We start from the raw sequence: 15,187 nt of genomic DNA on the forward strand, positions 1-15,187 counted from the left end.
TTTGATAGTAGACAGTTGTCATTGAGAGTTGCTACTACACTCTGTATGCCAGAAATGCATAGGCAGGGTATTAAAAGAAAAATTGAGTTACTTAAAGCGGGCTCACTTTTTTGTTGATATTTATTTTTTTTGGAATTACTATTCTCAGTCACTTCTTAGTAGTAAAAATTAAATATTCTAAAAAAAAAATCTCCAACAATTCCATCGAACAGAATGTTTATTTATAGTTCAGAATGTTTATACTGTTTAGCACAACTTCTATTCTTTTCATAATAGCGATTAAATGAATGGTTTTAAAGATAATTAATGTGCGAAATCCCTATTATCCAAGTGTTGTCTTCAAGGGGCGTGGCCTAATCTCCACCCCTTGGCATCATTTTGGCTGAAAAGGAGATTTGGGTTATGGTGCTCCCCTTAGTATGACTAAGATGCACCCAAAACCTTGAGGAAGGAATATAATGGAGTGGATAAACTGTTTCTAAAAGTGTAGCCAAAAATGTGCTCCTAATGACGAACTTGGGGGGGGGGGTAGCAGAGAAGCAGGTCCAAATATTAACTGTCTTCTGTGCCGGTTTAGATTAAATTGTTGAATTAAATTACAGTTACTGTATATTTAATCAATATAAACCTGAGCCCAAAGGGCGTGGCCAACTCCCCTCTTTTTTGGCTCCACTTTCCCTTTAGTAGTATAAGTCACCCTCCCCCCCCCCCTTGCGAAAAAGCAAATTAGATTTAACTTGGATTTCTCACCTTTCAAGATTTATAACCTTCAATCTTTCGGATGTCTTCAGCGGAGCAAAAGGCACTTCTTGAAGATTATTAAAGCTAACATCTAAGTACTCCAATGTGTTGTACATGTTCCTGTAATAAAAAAAAAGAAATTAGTATATTTATGTATTTAAATTATTTATAGTAGGTATTAAGCAAATTAGATTAATAATCTGAATTCGAGTCCATATTTTAAACCCGACAAACTTTCATAAATGATTAATTTTTATTTATTTCTGAAACTATTTCTTAACCTCTGGGATGTCTAAGATTTGATATTGATTTGGCGGTGAGTAGTGAGAATTTATGAAATTAATCTCTTTCAATGCATTTGATATATAGGGTTGGCAAAGAAGTCCTTTCAGTTTTTGTATTTATGTTTTGTTTATATTTCTCTGACCCATGGAAATTATCTATAGTCAAAATGATACCCAAAATGATATCATGGGCAAAATCTCCGAAAAACGCATCTTTTTGAAACGCTTATACCACATCCTTGATTATAATCATATAATACCAGATCACCAATTTGGATTCCGAACATTCCACTCCACTATCCAGCAATGCCATCCTATGGTGGAAGTTGTCTCTGGAGTGTGAGTGTTTTTCGATGTAGAACAGGCTTTTGATGCTTTACAAACTCCGTAAATCCCTTCCTCCTACATACTTTCTCATTATTCGTTCCTTTCTCACCGACAGATTATTTAAAGTAAACCACAATGGTTCCTATTCATCCCTCTTCTTTCAGTCCGCTGGTGTTCCTCAGGGTAGTATCCTCGGTTCCATCCACTACACAATCTATACAACAGACATCCCAACCAATACTAACACTATCCTTACCATGTATGCCGATGACACATGTGTGCTCGCTGTTATTAATAACCCTTTAATTGCATCCCAAACTCTTCAATCCCATATCACAGCCCTCGAAGAATGGTGTCGTAATTGGAAGATTGAGTAAATTCCAACAAATCCCATCAAATTACTTTTACCCTACGTCGTAAACCTACTGACTGCCCTAAAGTATACTTCAATAACGTTGCCCTTACCCCTGTTGAACAGATCCGCTACCTTGGACTAAATCTGGACAAACGACTAACCTGGAATTTTCACACAAGACAGAAATCTGCAAGTCAATTTCGACTATTATAGCACTTACTGGACAAACGGTCCAAACTTCCAATTTATTACAAACGACTGATTTACATGACAATTATCCTATCTGGACATACGGAGTTGAGCTTTGGGGCTCCACTAAACCTTCGAATTCCTCTCCTATTCAATCCTTCCAAATAAAATCATCCACAAAGCCCTCAATGTTCCATTTGTAACCGATCTAGCCAGAACCAGATATCAATCCTTCCATTACAAACTCCCTAACCACTCAAACCCATTAGTTTCTAATCTTGCTTCCTCTTTTATTCCGAACAATCCTCCGAAGCGTCTGAAAAGAAGATGGTTTCGAGACCTTATATTGTAAAAATGTTTTTAGAGTGTCATTAGGTAGTTTCTCTACATGCTCATACCATACTATTATGATTTCCTCAAATTTACTTGATGTATTTATGTACAGTTGTAAATATCAATAAATAAATTTTAAAAAAATGTTTTGTCTATAATACGTCATATTTTTCTGACGCACTGATTAAGTAGATTTGGATTATCGACTTAACATCATTGATTTTAATATCTTGGTCCCCTGACTGAGGAAAGTAAATATGACGGATATAATTGGAGGTTGGGGAAGATGTTCGGGGGTATGGTCAGCAAAAAGAACATAAATAAACAAAAAATATTTATTTATGCCGACATTTCGACCTGGGTTTCAATCTAAATTGTTTTGCTATATAAAAAGGGGAAACAAAGCAATTAATAGGTAACAGAATTTATCAACACAATAATGATTTGAAAAACAAGGAGAGAGATCCCAATAAATATTTATGATTTTGAAAATAATATGATTTTACATAAAGAAAATAATACTTTCAAAAGGAAAATACTTGAATCCATTTGCATATATGAAAATATTAATTATACAGTGAATTTCAAAACAGACAAAAGAAATCTGAACCAACAACGCTATGTTGAGATATTAAATAAAATTTATTTATGGAAATATGAGATTAATTAAACGTTGATAATTATAATTAACCTTGATAAGAATTTTACTAACAAAACAAAGAGGAAAATTAACAAAAATATGGTTATAATTAATTTTAATGCTTGACCTGAGTGGAGTGAAGGTTACAAGCATTGTTGTGATAAATTTTAACAAATAAGTGACTGTGATAAAGAATTTTAATTTTTGTTTTAATGTAAAAATTGACTAATTAGGTAATTAGACATAATCTAGGATATGCTTATTAAAAAAAATTTGTTTACTTAATGTTTTAATGTTTCCGAGAATAAATTCTAACAAATCCCATCAAATCCCCTTTAGCCTTCGTCGTAAACCTACCGACTGTCCTACAGTTTCATTTAATGATGTTACTCTTACCTCTGTCGAACAGATCCGCTACCTTGGACTACATTTGGACAAACGATTAACAAACGGAATCCTCACAACAGACTGAAAAGACAGGAAACTGCACGTCGATTTCGACTATTACATCACTTACTAGACAAACGGTCTAAACTTCCAACTCATTACAAAAGACTGATCTACATGACTGTAATAAGCCCAATCTGGACATATGGAGTTAAGCTTTGGGTCTCCACTAAACCGAATTCCTCTCGTATTCAATCCTTACAATCTAAAATCCTAAAAGCTTCTTACTTTGTCACAAATAAAATCGTACATAAAGACCTTAATGTTCCCTATGTAACCGATCTAGCCCGAATCAGAGATCACTCCTTCCATTATAAAATCTCCAACCACTCAAACCCCCTTTCTAATCTTGCATCTTCTTCCATTCCTGACAATCCTCCGAGGCGACTGAAAAGAAGATGGCCATGAGACCAGCTAATGTAAAATGTCATTAGAGTGCTACCAATGGGTAGTTTCTCTACACTCCTGTAACACCCCAATTTAACTTAGATCAGATTTACTAAATGTATTATAATATACAATTGTAAATAGCAATAAATAAATATTTAAAAAAAAAAGATTATAAATTTTAAAAAAAAATTTATTCATGCCGACGTTTCGACCTCGGTTTCAGGTCTGCATCAGGGAGGTTAAAACCCAGTTTTAGCCAGGATTTCCTGCTAACGTCTCCGATGAAGACCTGAAGCTCAGGTCGAAACGTCGTCATAAATAAACATTTTTTTGTTTATTTATGTTATTTTTGCTGACCATACCCCTGACCGTCTACTCCAAATAGTAAATCTACGGTCAACTATCTACAACTCATTATGACGGATATAGATTGGAAAATGATATTGTGTCTGCTGTCTAATGACGGAGTGTTACCAGTTGTCTTGTTGTCTGTCGTAAGTTAGTAGTCTTCAGTCGAGCATGAGACTGTTTATGTGCGTTTGCCGCCTTTGTGGGCGTCCTGTGAATGTTATTCTAGTCCTGCAATAGTGGGTTAGAGCAAAAAATTTGATGTGCCTCTGTGAGATGGATTCTGTCATTGTCGGCAGTCTAAGTGTCGTATGGATACAGTCAGTTTTCGCTCTTTGTAAATTAGTATGTTTTACAATTTGTCTCAGGATACTGCTCTGAAACTATTTGAGTTTCTTTGTTTTTTGCTAGCTCTGTAGAGAAGGGTCAGTCTCAGTATACTTAGTAAAGTTAGTAATTTGAGGTGAAGAGAAAGGTTAGGAGATGTTGAAAGGTGATTTTCCAGCTTGATTTTCTAATGGCAATGGGGAGCTAGTGTCAGGTGCCTGCCAATGATGTCAGGGTCAAAATATTATTACATTTGACTGTTCGAGCTAGTTTTTCTATACTTCGGTATCATAATATTAAATAATTGTACAGCTATTTCGTTTCCTAGGAAAATAAGTTGCAAATATATTTTTAGGATGCTGGTGAAATAAAAACTAGATCTGTGTAGAGAAGAGATGTTACGGTTGTCATGGTGAAATAAAAACACTGGCTAGATCTGTGCAGACAAGAGATGTTACAGTTGTCATGGTGAAATAAAAACACTGGCTAGATATGTGCAGACAAGAGATGTTACAGTTGTCATGGTGAAATAAAAACACTGGCTAGATATGTGCAGACAAGAGATGTTACAGTTGTCATGGTGAAATAAAAACACTGGCTAGATCTGTGCAGACAAGAGATGTTACAGTTGTCATGGTGAAATAAAAACACTGGCTAGATCTGTGCAGACAAGAGATATTACGGTTGTCATGGTGAAATAAAAACACTGGCTAGATCTGTGTAGAAAAGAGGTATTACGGTTGTCATGGTGAAAACAAAACACGAGCGATATGTTTTAGACGGGTGGGATTTGTTTTTTGGTGTAGGTGACAGTTTTGATTTTGGAACTCGTATATTCAGACGAGTGGGTTTTGGTTTTGTGAAGGTGACAGTTTGATTTTGGAACATGTTATGATTGTTCAATGTGAAGTGGTAATAGTTTAAAGGCCCTCTGTCTTTACTGTTTGAACCTGAATATCAGCATATGAGAAATGTTGTCATATATGTTTTGTTTTTTCAAAATTATGGTGTTTTACTTCAATAGACGGTCATTAACATTAGAAGTGAAGATATAGTGCAGTGCGTAGCAACGAATCTTCAGCACGTCCTGGATAGGAGAGTTGCGGCATTACATCTCTATAATTCTGGAATGGTGAGACGGTGACCGGAAAGGAAATATCGGACAACTTTCGGGCAGGAGTGCACCCAAGGCCTACGTGGGGTTTGAACTAAATTTTATTTTGTTTTTATTTTATATTCACTTTTATAATCTTTTGGATTTTAATGTAAATATAGTTATTAAGATTAAGGTTAAGTCAACCTATAAATTTTAATTGTTTTAATTGATAAGAATTCTTTTTTTTCCTTTTTCATTCTCTGTATATATATTTTTATTATAATTAAACTTTTGTACATATAGTTCTGCTGTTCTTTCTCTGCTTTCAACTTGTTAATTTACTTATTTTTTTTTTGTTGTTCACGGAATATTACGTTAATTCAACAGGTGGGTAGGTAACACCCCTAGGATTTTCTGTTATCTAAGGTATTCGCCAGTGGTCATAATTCAACAATTGTTTATATAGTGGTATATTTTAGCTATATTGTGGGCATAATGCTTCGGGGTTTTCGTTATTTCCAAGAGATTATAACTTGGCGCCTGAGGAGTAATTCTTTATTGTTTTATCTTGTTTTTCCTTTTGAGATTATATTTATTTATTTTTTTATTATTTTCCTTTAACTCACCCCCTTCTCTGCTGAGCGTGGGCAACTATAAACGATAAACATATAACTAAGGATAAGTCAAAATTTGCGGTTATAATACTCACAAGAATGCTTGGTCATGGATATCAACAATATTGTTGCTCATCAAACTCAAGACATTTGTTTTCATGTCACCAAACGAATCCGCTAATATGACTTCCAGTCCACATCCGACGATAGAGACAATTTTCATATGGCTATAGGGAAAATCTAGAAGCATATATTAATTTTAACCTAATTACATAGTTAATATCAATTAAAAAACATAATTATATTTATAATATATTAATTAATTTACCTGGAACTTTGGCGAATGGAACACCAACGCATGATACTTCCATATCTGTGTGCTGTTTCTGCAGGTTGCCTTCCAGTTTGCAGGAGCACATTGTGTTGAAAGAACATGTTCCTGTAGCGCATGCGGCCCATTTTATAAAAAGAAAGACTGATATCTGAAAAATTAACAATTTTAAAGTTATGATCACAAAAAAAAAGTTTTAAGATCAATACTGGTTTCCCTCAATTAAAATTATCCATTTCATGGAGGCTGGGTGTGCCACAGGAGGGTCTCTACCACAGGGTTGATCCTCGGCTGATATAACATAATGAATAATGATCAACCAATGAACCGGAGCGCCAAAGACAGGTGCCATACTCTTAGATCTGTCCCACTCCTTATAATATATAAATGAATGAAAGAAATGTGTTTATTCATAAAGTAAAGTACAAAAAAACTGATCTATTCATCAAAATTAGAACCATTATAAACTCCCTAACCACTCAAAACCCCCTAGTTTCTAACCTTGCATCCTTTTCTATTCCTGACAATCCTCCAAAGTGCCTGAAAAGAAGATGGCCACGAGACCTGCTAATATAAATGATCAGTAGAGTGCTACCAATGGGTAGTTTCTCTACACGTCTGTAACACTCCATTTTAACTAAGATCAAATTTACTGTATGTATTATATCATATACAATAAATTATAAATTATCAATAAAGATATTAAGAAAAATGAGAGATCATTCAACGGTTGGGTTCAGTGAAACAGTAAGACTAATCTGCTAATTCACCTCGATCGCACCCTTACTAGGAATCACCATATCAACATCAGACTAACTCAAACCTACGCAAGGTTAGCAATGCTATATCTTATCCTATACAGAAAATCCAAATAAAACTAGAAAGAGCTATTCTTATTTTAAAACAATTCTCAGGCCACTGCTGATGTAAGGCTGTGAAGTCTGGGGAGTCATCCTTTACGAAAAGGAAAACAATACAACCTTTTCAAAATAAAGTCGTAAGAATTACAGTGGATGCTCCTTGGTTCGTAAGAAACAGCCAATTGCATCGGGAATTGCAAATAGTCAATGGAGGATAACATCAAAAAAAGGTTCATGTATTTCCACTCCCAGTTACCGACAGTTAAAGGAGCAGTGACCTACAACTTGGGAAACTTAACCACAACTGACTGAAGACTGAAGCTAACATTTTAGTTTATATGAATTTTATTTTTTTTTCCATCTTTTTCATAAATTCACTTTATTGTTTTACCTTGTTCTTGTTTTTGTTATGAAATTTACTTTTTTTAAGAATTATTATTTTAATCTATTTATTTTATCTTAATTTTATGTTTTATTTATAACATTGTATATAGTTAGGGATGTCTTTTATATGAGACTATAGCCCTCTCCCCCCTTGCAAAATCAATTGTTGAAGAAAAATGTACCTCATACATTAATGACGTAATGCCCACCAGGGCCCTGTTTCATAATAAAGTACAAACTAATACTATTAGTCTTGTAGATTTATCTTAATACAATTACACTGACTTGTACAATAGTAACTTGTATTCAAGTACATTTTAACTCCTGTAATATCACTAATATTCCTCTCTATTATGAAAAAAAAATATTAGTGTAATTAACACGTAGTTTCGATACTTGTATTTTGAACTAATAATATTAGCTTTCATTATGAAACAGGGCTCAGGCCTATCTAGTATTAAATAAAGTAAATTAACGGCTGAGTTATCTCAATATCTACATGAACCCATGGAAAACGGACTGTGAAGTTTTCTCACAACAAACACGCTTCTAGCATTGTCCTTGAGGATTGTCAGGTTGGCTGAAACGTTGGAAATTTAGAGTATTAATAAACAGTATTATTATAACTTAATCAGATACAATTTATTTCTTTTTACAGGCGTTATTAATTTTTATCGTGCAATTAAAAGTATAGCTTTAAAAATATTGAGCACTAGCATAAAAAAGAAACGAAAATTTTAGAGTTTTCAGTTTTTTAGCCAATACTTTGTTATTTATTCTTTTCCCACCAGAACACCTTTCCTCTCCGTCGTAAACCTCTACCCTCCTGTCCTACAGTATCCTTTCTAAATACTCCACTAACGCCTGTTGAACAGATTCGATACTTAGGACTCCATCTTTACAAGAGAATTACTTGGAATCCACATCCAAGACTGAAGCGACAAGAAACTGCTCGTAGATTTCGATTGCTACAACACCTACTTGGCAAACGCTCTAAACTTCCCACTAACTACAAAAAAATATTATACACTACGATAATCAGACCAATTTGGTCATGTGGAATTGAGCTCTGGGCCTCTACCAAACCATCAAATTCCTCCCGCATCCAATCCTTACAATCTAAAATCCTACGTAATATCCCTGATGCTCCTTATAACGTTACAAATAAACTCATCCACAAAGATCTTAAGATACCATTCGTTGCAGATTTGGCCCAAAACAGATATGCGTCTTTTCATTCTAAACTCCTTGCCCATCCTAACCCATTAGTTCCGTATCTCTCATCCTTAACAATCCCTGATAATCCAGGGGTCATAAAAGAAGATGGCCACAGGGCCTTATAATTTAAATTAATGCTTGAAGTACCACCAATTGGGAAACCCAACCTCAACCCGAAGACTGAAGCCCAGGCTGCTGCAGGACATTCTGTTATAAATTCCATATTTATCCATTCTATCATTGACATTACTACTATTTTATTTTTATTGTTTAGTCTTTTTCTCAAATTAACAATTTTTTTTCCATTAGAAGTCAATTATTCATTTTATTAAATTTATAAATGACATAGTAGGAAGATAGTCCGAGTGGCGATCAATAAAGGTATCAAAATAGTAGAAGAAAACTATTGTTAACCAACGTTTCGTTCCACTTTGCAGGGATTTATACGCTGCCAACTTTTAAGTTGTTATCTTTGTTATTAAAAACACAATTTTTATTTCATACTTCCTTCTAAATCCCTGTGACTTTTACGCACTTCAGCTTCTAGTGGCAGTAAATAATTATTTTTTCCTAATTGACTGGACTGATTAATGGTGGCAATAGGTGTCATGTCTAACACATGAATTCGACAACAGACGAACAAGGAACCAAATTTGTTTTTTGATGTCAAAAACGATTAAACATTTCCAAAATAATATTAATGATCGTGCTATAATAATATCATTATTTAAAGGTTTTCTACAGTATAAAAGCTCTAATACGGAAAATCTTGTGTAAAAATTATAAATGGCTTCTAATCTTAATAATGGTCATTATTAACAATAAGAAATTAATTTACACAATAAATAGGATATGCGATCTGACAAATGTCCAGATATTTTATAATAATCACAAATCAGTTTATGATAGGCATACGGTGACCTTAACATACAAAATGTACAACATTGTAAAACAAAGAAGCGATAAATAATCTTTTACCTTGCAAATATTTCTGATTGACCGTCACCTTGAACATATAAATAAGCTATGCAGTTTAAATTATCAAGGACATTTCCCTGGACGAAAATATCATCCTTGCTTCTTCGAAATCCTCTACGTCATCCTTGTTATTATTATTGTAACTTGAGTGAGTAAAGGACGTGCGGATTGGGCGTAGGTCCTAGAACACCCGACTCAGAATGTTGTGGGTTCGATTCCCACCAGGGGCAGTTAATATTTATTTCTTTGCAGTCCGGAAAATAAATGTTGACACTCCCACCTTAGTACGCAGCACCACTTAACGGACTAGTTCACTCTACCAGATACCAATACGTGAAGTAAATTCAGGACATACCAGAAAAATCGCTCAACTCTTCTCTGACCAATCCACCTATCTACCTTCAACCCGTGATACCACCCGCTCACGTATGAATAAATTTAATCAACATATTAAAAACCTTCTTCAAAATGAATTAATTAACCATCCCACCTACTACAAGCTAATTTCATACAATTCTTTACCTCCTCGACTGTACGGACTTCCTAAAATCCACAAACCTGGCAACCCCCTTCGCCCCAACATATCCAATATTAATGCTCCATCTACTAAACTTAGTTAATTCCTCTAGTACAAGAACGAGAGAAAAAAATAAGGCAGTTATCTCACCCCAATTTTTAATTACTTCAATAAAAACTAAGTATAATTACTACTCAAAATTGACCAGACTGCCAAGTATAGGTAGGGGGATTAAAAAATGGCGGCTGTTTCAAAACATTAAAAAAACCATTGATTTTTCATTCGGAGCTCTATATCGTAAGAACTACCAACAACACTAGAAAATCTAAGAGAACATTATTTAAAGAAGGGTAAGTTTGCTGAAATATTAGCCCTAAAAGAGTTATCTACGTCCAATAGTTCTCGAGATATAGCTTTTTAAAAAGCAACATTTCATAAAATCTACTGAAAGGTTAGTAGCTAGTTAATTTATTTTGAGAAATCTATATCTCAGGAACTATGTGACGTACAGATGTCTATTAGCACTCAAATTAAAGCTAGTTTAATGGACTATAAAGAAGTTTATGACCTTTACCTTCGTAGGAATAGTAGTTTTCATGATATCTGCTAAAATAAATTCATTTATAGTTGTATGGACAATAAATTTGATTTATGAAAAATTTTATTTCAGAAACCATTGGACATACTGATCTCTACCACCGCTCAAATTAAAGCTAGTCAAATTTCCTACAAAATAGTTTATTATGTTTATCTTAGCAAGAGTAGTAGTTTTTTTGATATTTGCAAAATAAAGTCAGAAAATGTTAATCTAGTTGTTCAAATAAAACGTTGGATTTTTGAAAAAATGTATCTCTAGATCCATAAGATGCACATATGTCTGCCAACAGTCAAAATAAAGGAAATTTAACTTACTATAAAGTAGTTTATGACACTTATCTTCGTAGGGGTAGTAGTTTTTGTGATATTCACATATGAATATAAATTTGGCAAATGAAAATTTGTCCGAACAACTATAAATCAATTTATTTTAGCAAATTTCATGTAAACTATTTTCTGTCAGTGCTCAATATTTTAAAGAAAATTTTACGTTATTTTAATAACGTCTGCAAAAAGAAATAAATTATATCTGATTAAGTTATAATAATACTGTTTATTAATACTCTAAATTTCCAACGTTTCAGCCAACCTGACAATCCTCAAGGACAATGCTAGAACCGTGTTTGTTGTGGGAAAACTACGCAGTCCGTTTTCCATTGGTTCATGTAGGTATTGAGATAACTCAGCCGTTAATTTAATATATTTAATACTTGATCGGCCTGGTGGGGCATTACGTCATTAATGTAAGAGGTACATTTTTTTAACAATTGATTATGCAGGGGGGGGGCTTATAGTCTCATAAAAAAGATACACCTAACTATATACAATGCTATAAATAAAACATAAAATTAAGATAAAATAAATAGATTAAAATATGGTAAAAAATAAAGTGAATTTAAGAAAAAGATGGAAAAAAATCAAATTCATATAAACTAAAATGTTATAGTGATAATAACAGAAATGATAAATATAGAATTTGTAACAGGATGTCCTGTAGCAACCTGAGCTTCAGTCTTCGAGTTGTGGTTTCCCAGGTTGTTGGTCGCTGCTTCTTTAACTTCCAGTACCTCGGAGTGGAATTTTATGAACCTTTTTTTTTTTTTTTTTTATTTAGACCTCTATTGACTCCATTTTGAGTTGCCCACGCAATTGGCTATTTCTTACAAACCAAGGGGCATCTTCATTGCGATTCTTAAGACCTCGTTTAAAAACGATTTTAATTTTAGTGGGCACCAAGTACACCAATAACCTAATTTCACTGGCCAATCAGTATGAGTCTGATCTATATTTTTTAAAAAATAATATGAAATTGGTGAATGAACAAACAAATCTTCCTTATTTACACAGATAACGTTTCGGGGTTAAAACTTTCGTGTTTTTTTTCTGTTAATGCTCAATATTTATAAAGCTATACTATTAATTGCACGATAAAAATTAATAACGTCTGTAAAAAGAAATAAATTATATCTGATTAAGTTATAATAATACTGTTTATTAATACTCTAAATTTCCAACGTTTCAGCCAACCTGACAATTAGGCTTCAATTTTCGAGTTGTGGTTGGGTTTCCCAAGTTGTAGGTCACTGCTCCTTTAACTGTAGCTAACTGGAAGTGGAATTTTATGAACTTTTTTTTTTTTATTTTTTATGTAGACCTCTACCATTTTGAGTTGTCCACGCACAAACAATCTTTCTTATTTAAATATATTAGTTTTTACACAGACAACGTTTCGGAGTTATCCCCCATCTTCAGGTTGCTTGAAAACAAATTCAAAAATTTGCTTACAACATTAACCCTATATCACAATTTTCATTAAACTATTTATCTGATTAACTTTTTTATGTAATATATAATTAAGTCCTTATTTGTCACTTCATGCTAATACTAAAAATATTATTGTCAATAATTGAAACTTTTTATAATAATCAACTATTATAAATTTTTGAATCAAGCAGAATAATTTCCTTCCTGAAGGTTATCTTTAATAATGATAACAACTAGATAAGACTAAAACAATAATCTCCTATCTCTATTACCACACAGATTAACAATCTCACTACATTAAAAGCATAATATATTAAAAAACAATTTTTATATAATAACAAACAACAAAAATTAAATAAATCTAAATGTTTTTGATTGAGTCTAGCATCCAGGCCTGCTCTATAAACTTCGTCAATTCCTTCCCCCTACACATTTCCCTATAATCCACTCCTACCTCTCTGATAGAATCTTTAAAGTAAATGATAACCTAGCCTACTCATCTCTCTTTTCTCAGTCTGCCGGTGTTCCTCAAGGTAGTATCTTAGGTCCCATTCTTTATACGGTTTATACAGCTGACATCCCAACCCACCCTAACACAGTCCTAACAACATACGCTGATGACACATGTATACTATCTGTAAACAACGACCCAACTAATGCATCACAAACACTACAGGCACACATAACATCTATTGAAGAATGGTGTAAAAACTGGAGAATCAAAATAAATCCTGACAAATCCCACCAGACCACCTTTACTCTCCGTCGTAAACCTCTGCCCTCCTGTCCTACAGTATCCTTTCTAAACACACCACTAACGCCTGTTGAACAGATTCGATACTTAGGACTCCATCTTGACAATAGATGCTGTCGTATTGCTGCTCGTAGATTCCGATTGCTACAACACTTACTTGACAAACGCTCTAAACTTTCCATTGGACATATGGAATTGAGCTTTGCAGCTCTATCAAGGCACCAAATTCCTTCCGCATCCAATCCTTACAATCCAAAATCCTACGTAAAATCCTTGATGCTCCTTATTACGTCACAAATAAACTCATTCACAAAGACCTTAACATCCCATTCGTTGCAGATTTGGCCCAAAACAGATATGCGTCTTTTCATTCCAAACTCCTTTCCCATTCTAACCCATTAATTGTTAATCTTTAATCCTCCGAGGCGTCTGGCAAGAAGATGGCAACGGGACCTTTTAATACTTATAAATTAATACTTGAAGTACCACCAATGGGTGGTGTCTTCCCAAGATTTTCAAGTGTATATGAAACGTACAACATATTTACTTATTGTATTTATTATTTGAACAGTTGTGAATCACATTAAATAAATTTAAAAAAATCTAAATGTTAATTTATTTATAATGTCTATATAATGTGTGCATAAAGTCTTAGTGTCTGTTTTAAATTATTAGCATGAAGGGACAAATAAGGAGTTAATTATATATTATATAAAAAAGTTAATTAAGTAAATAGTTTATGAATAGTTTAATGAATAATGTGATATAGTGGTAATGTTCAAATTTTTGAATTTGTTTTCAAACAACCTGAAGATGGGGGATAACCCCAAAACGTTGTTGTCTATTTATATAATATATATTATAATCTATAATATAATATATTTAAATAAGGAAGATTGTGTTTATTCACCAATTTCACATTAGTTTCTAAACTCTATAAACTCTTCCAGTAGAAGATCATTAATTTTTTTAAGATATTTTTTACGTTGTTAATAAAAATACTGTTATTTTTCCAAGTAGTCTATATTTAGTGAATCGATTCTCGATCACAAGTAGCTCATTGGAAGCAAAGAAGAACGCTTGGAATGTGGAAGGAAACATCCCGGCCTCTTTTATTATTTGAACAGCTGCCAGCGCATGACTGCGGTCACTGACAGAATGAAATAGATGATTTTTTTCTGTAGAAACTATAAACTCTTAAGACTTTTTTCTAGTATAAAGTTCTTTATAAAGATTATATAAAAGAAAAAAAAATAAATAAAAGAACGATAGAAATGAAACAAAAAAAAAATAGAAAGGAAAAAAAAGTCATGTTCTAATTTTGTATAATACTAATGTTTATAATTATTATTGTACACTTGTATATGCTTATTTATCGTAAGATTAAAAATATTGTCTGATTAGGCTAAAATAAGTATGCTGTGTGGAGTTGGCAGCACAACTTTGTATTTTAATAAAGTTTTTCCTCCTTAAAATTTTGAAATATACCAATTGAAGCTCTTGTAAAGAAAGTCAAAGATCAATGGCAATCTATGTGGAACGAAAGCCCAATGAGCAAATTAAAAATTATTGGAAAGGATGTCAAGCCCTGGGGTACCTCTAGTCGCAAATGCCGTAGAGAGGAAGTTGTACTGACCAGGCTGAGAATAGGTCACACGAGGCTCACCCACTCCTATCTTATATCAAAAGAAAC

The 15,187-nt window shown here is 33.3% G+C and overlaps 1 protein-coding gene across 1 annotated transcript in view; it reads right to left on the reverse strand.

Annotated features, from left to right (window-relative positions):
- Positions 1–15,187, reverse strand: part of LOC106693005 (chaoptin) — a 46,091-nt gene that overhangs the window by 19,317 nt on the left and 11,587 nt on the right. Inside the window, exons 2-4 of the mRNA XM_014414692.3 lie at positions 6,420–6,573; positions 6,187–6,331; positions 751–861 (exon numbers count right to left, since the gene is read on the reverse strand). Of these exons, the coding sequence (XP_014270178.1) occupies positions 751–861; positions 6,187–6,331; positions 6,420–6,573 (410 nt within the window). The remainder of the gene's footprint in view (positions 1–750; positions 862–6,186; positions 6,332–6,419; positions 6,574–15,187) is intronic.

Source organism: Halyomorpha halys, unplaced genomic scaffold, assembly GCF_000696795.3.
Source record: "Halyomorpha halys isolate HHAL.00 unplaced genomic scaffold, Hhal_1.1 Scaffold1.1, whole genome shotgun sequence".
NCBI classification, from domain to species: domain Eukaryota; kingdom Metazoa; phylum Arthropoda; class Insecta; order Hemiptera; family Pentatomidae; genus Halyomorpha; species Halyomorpha halys.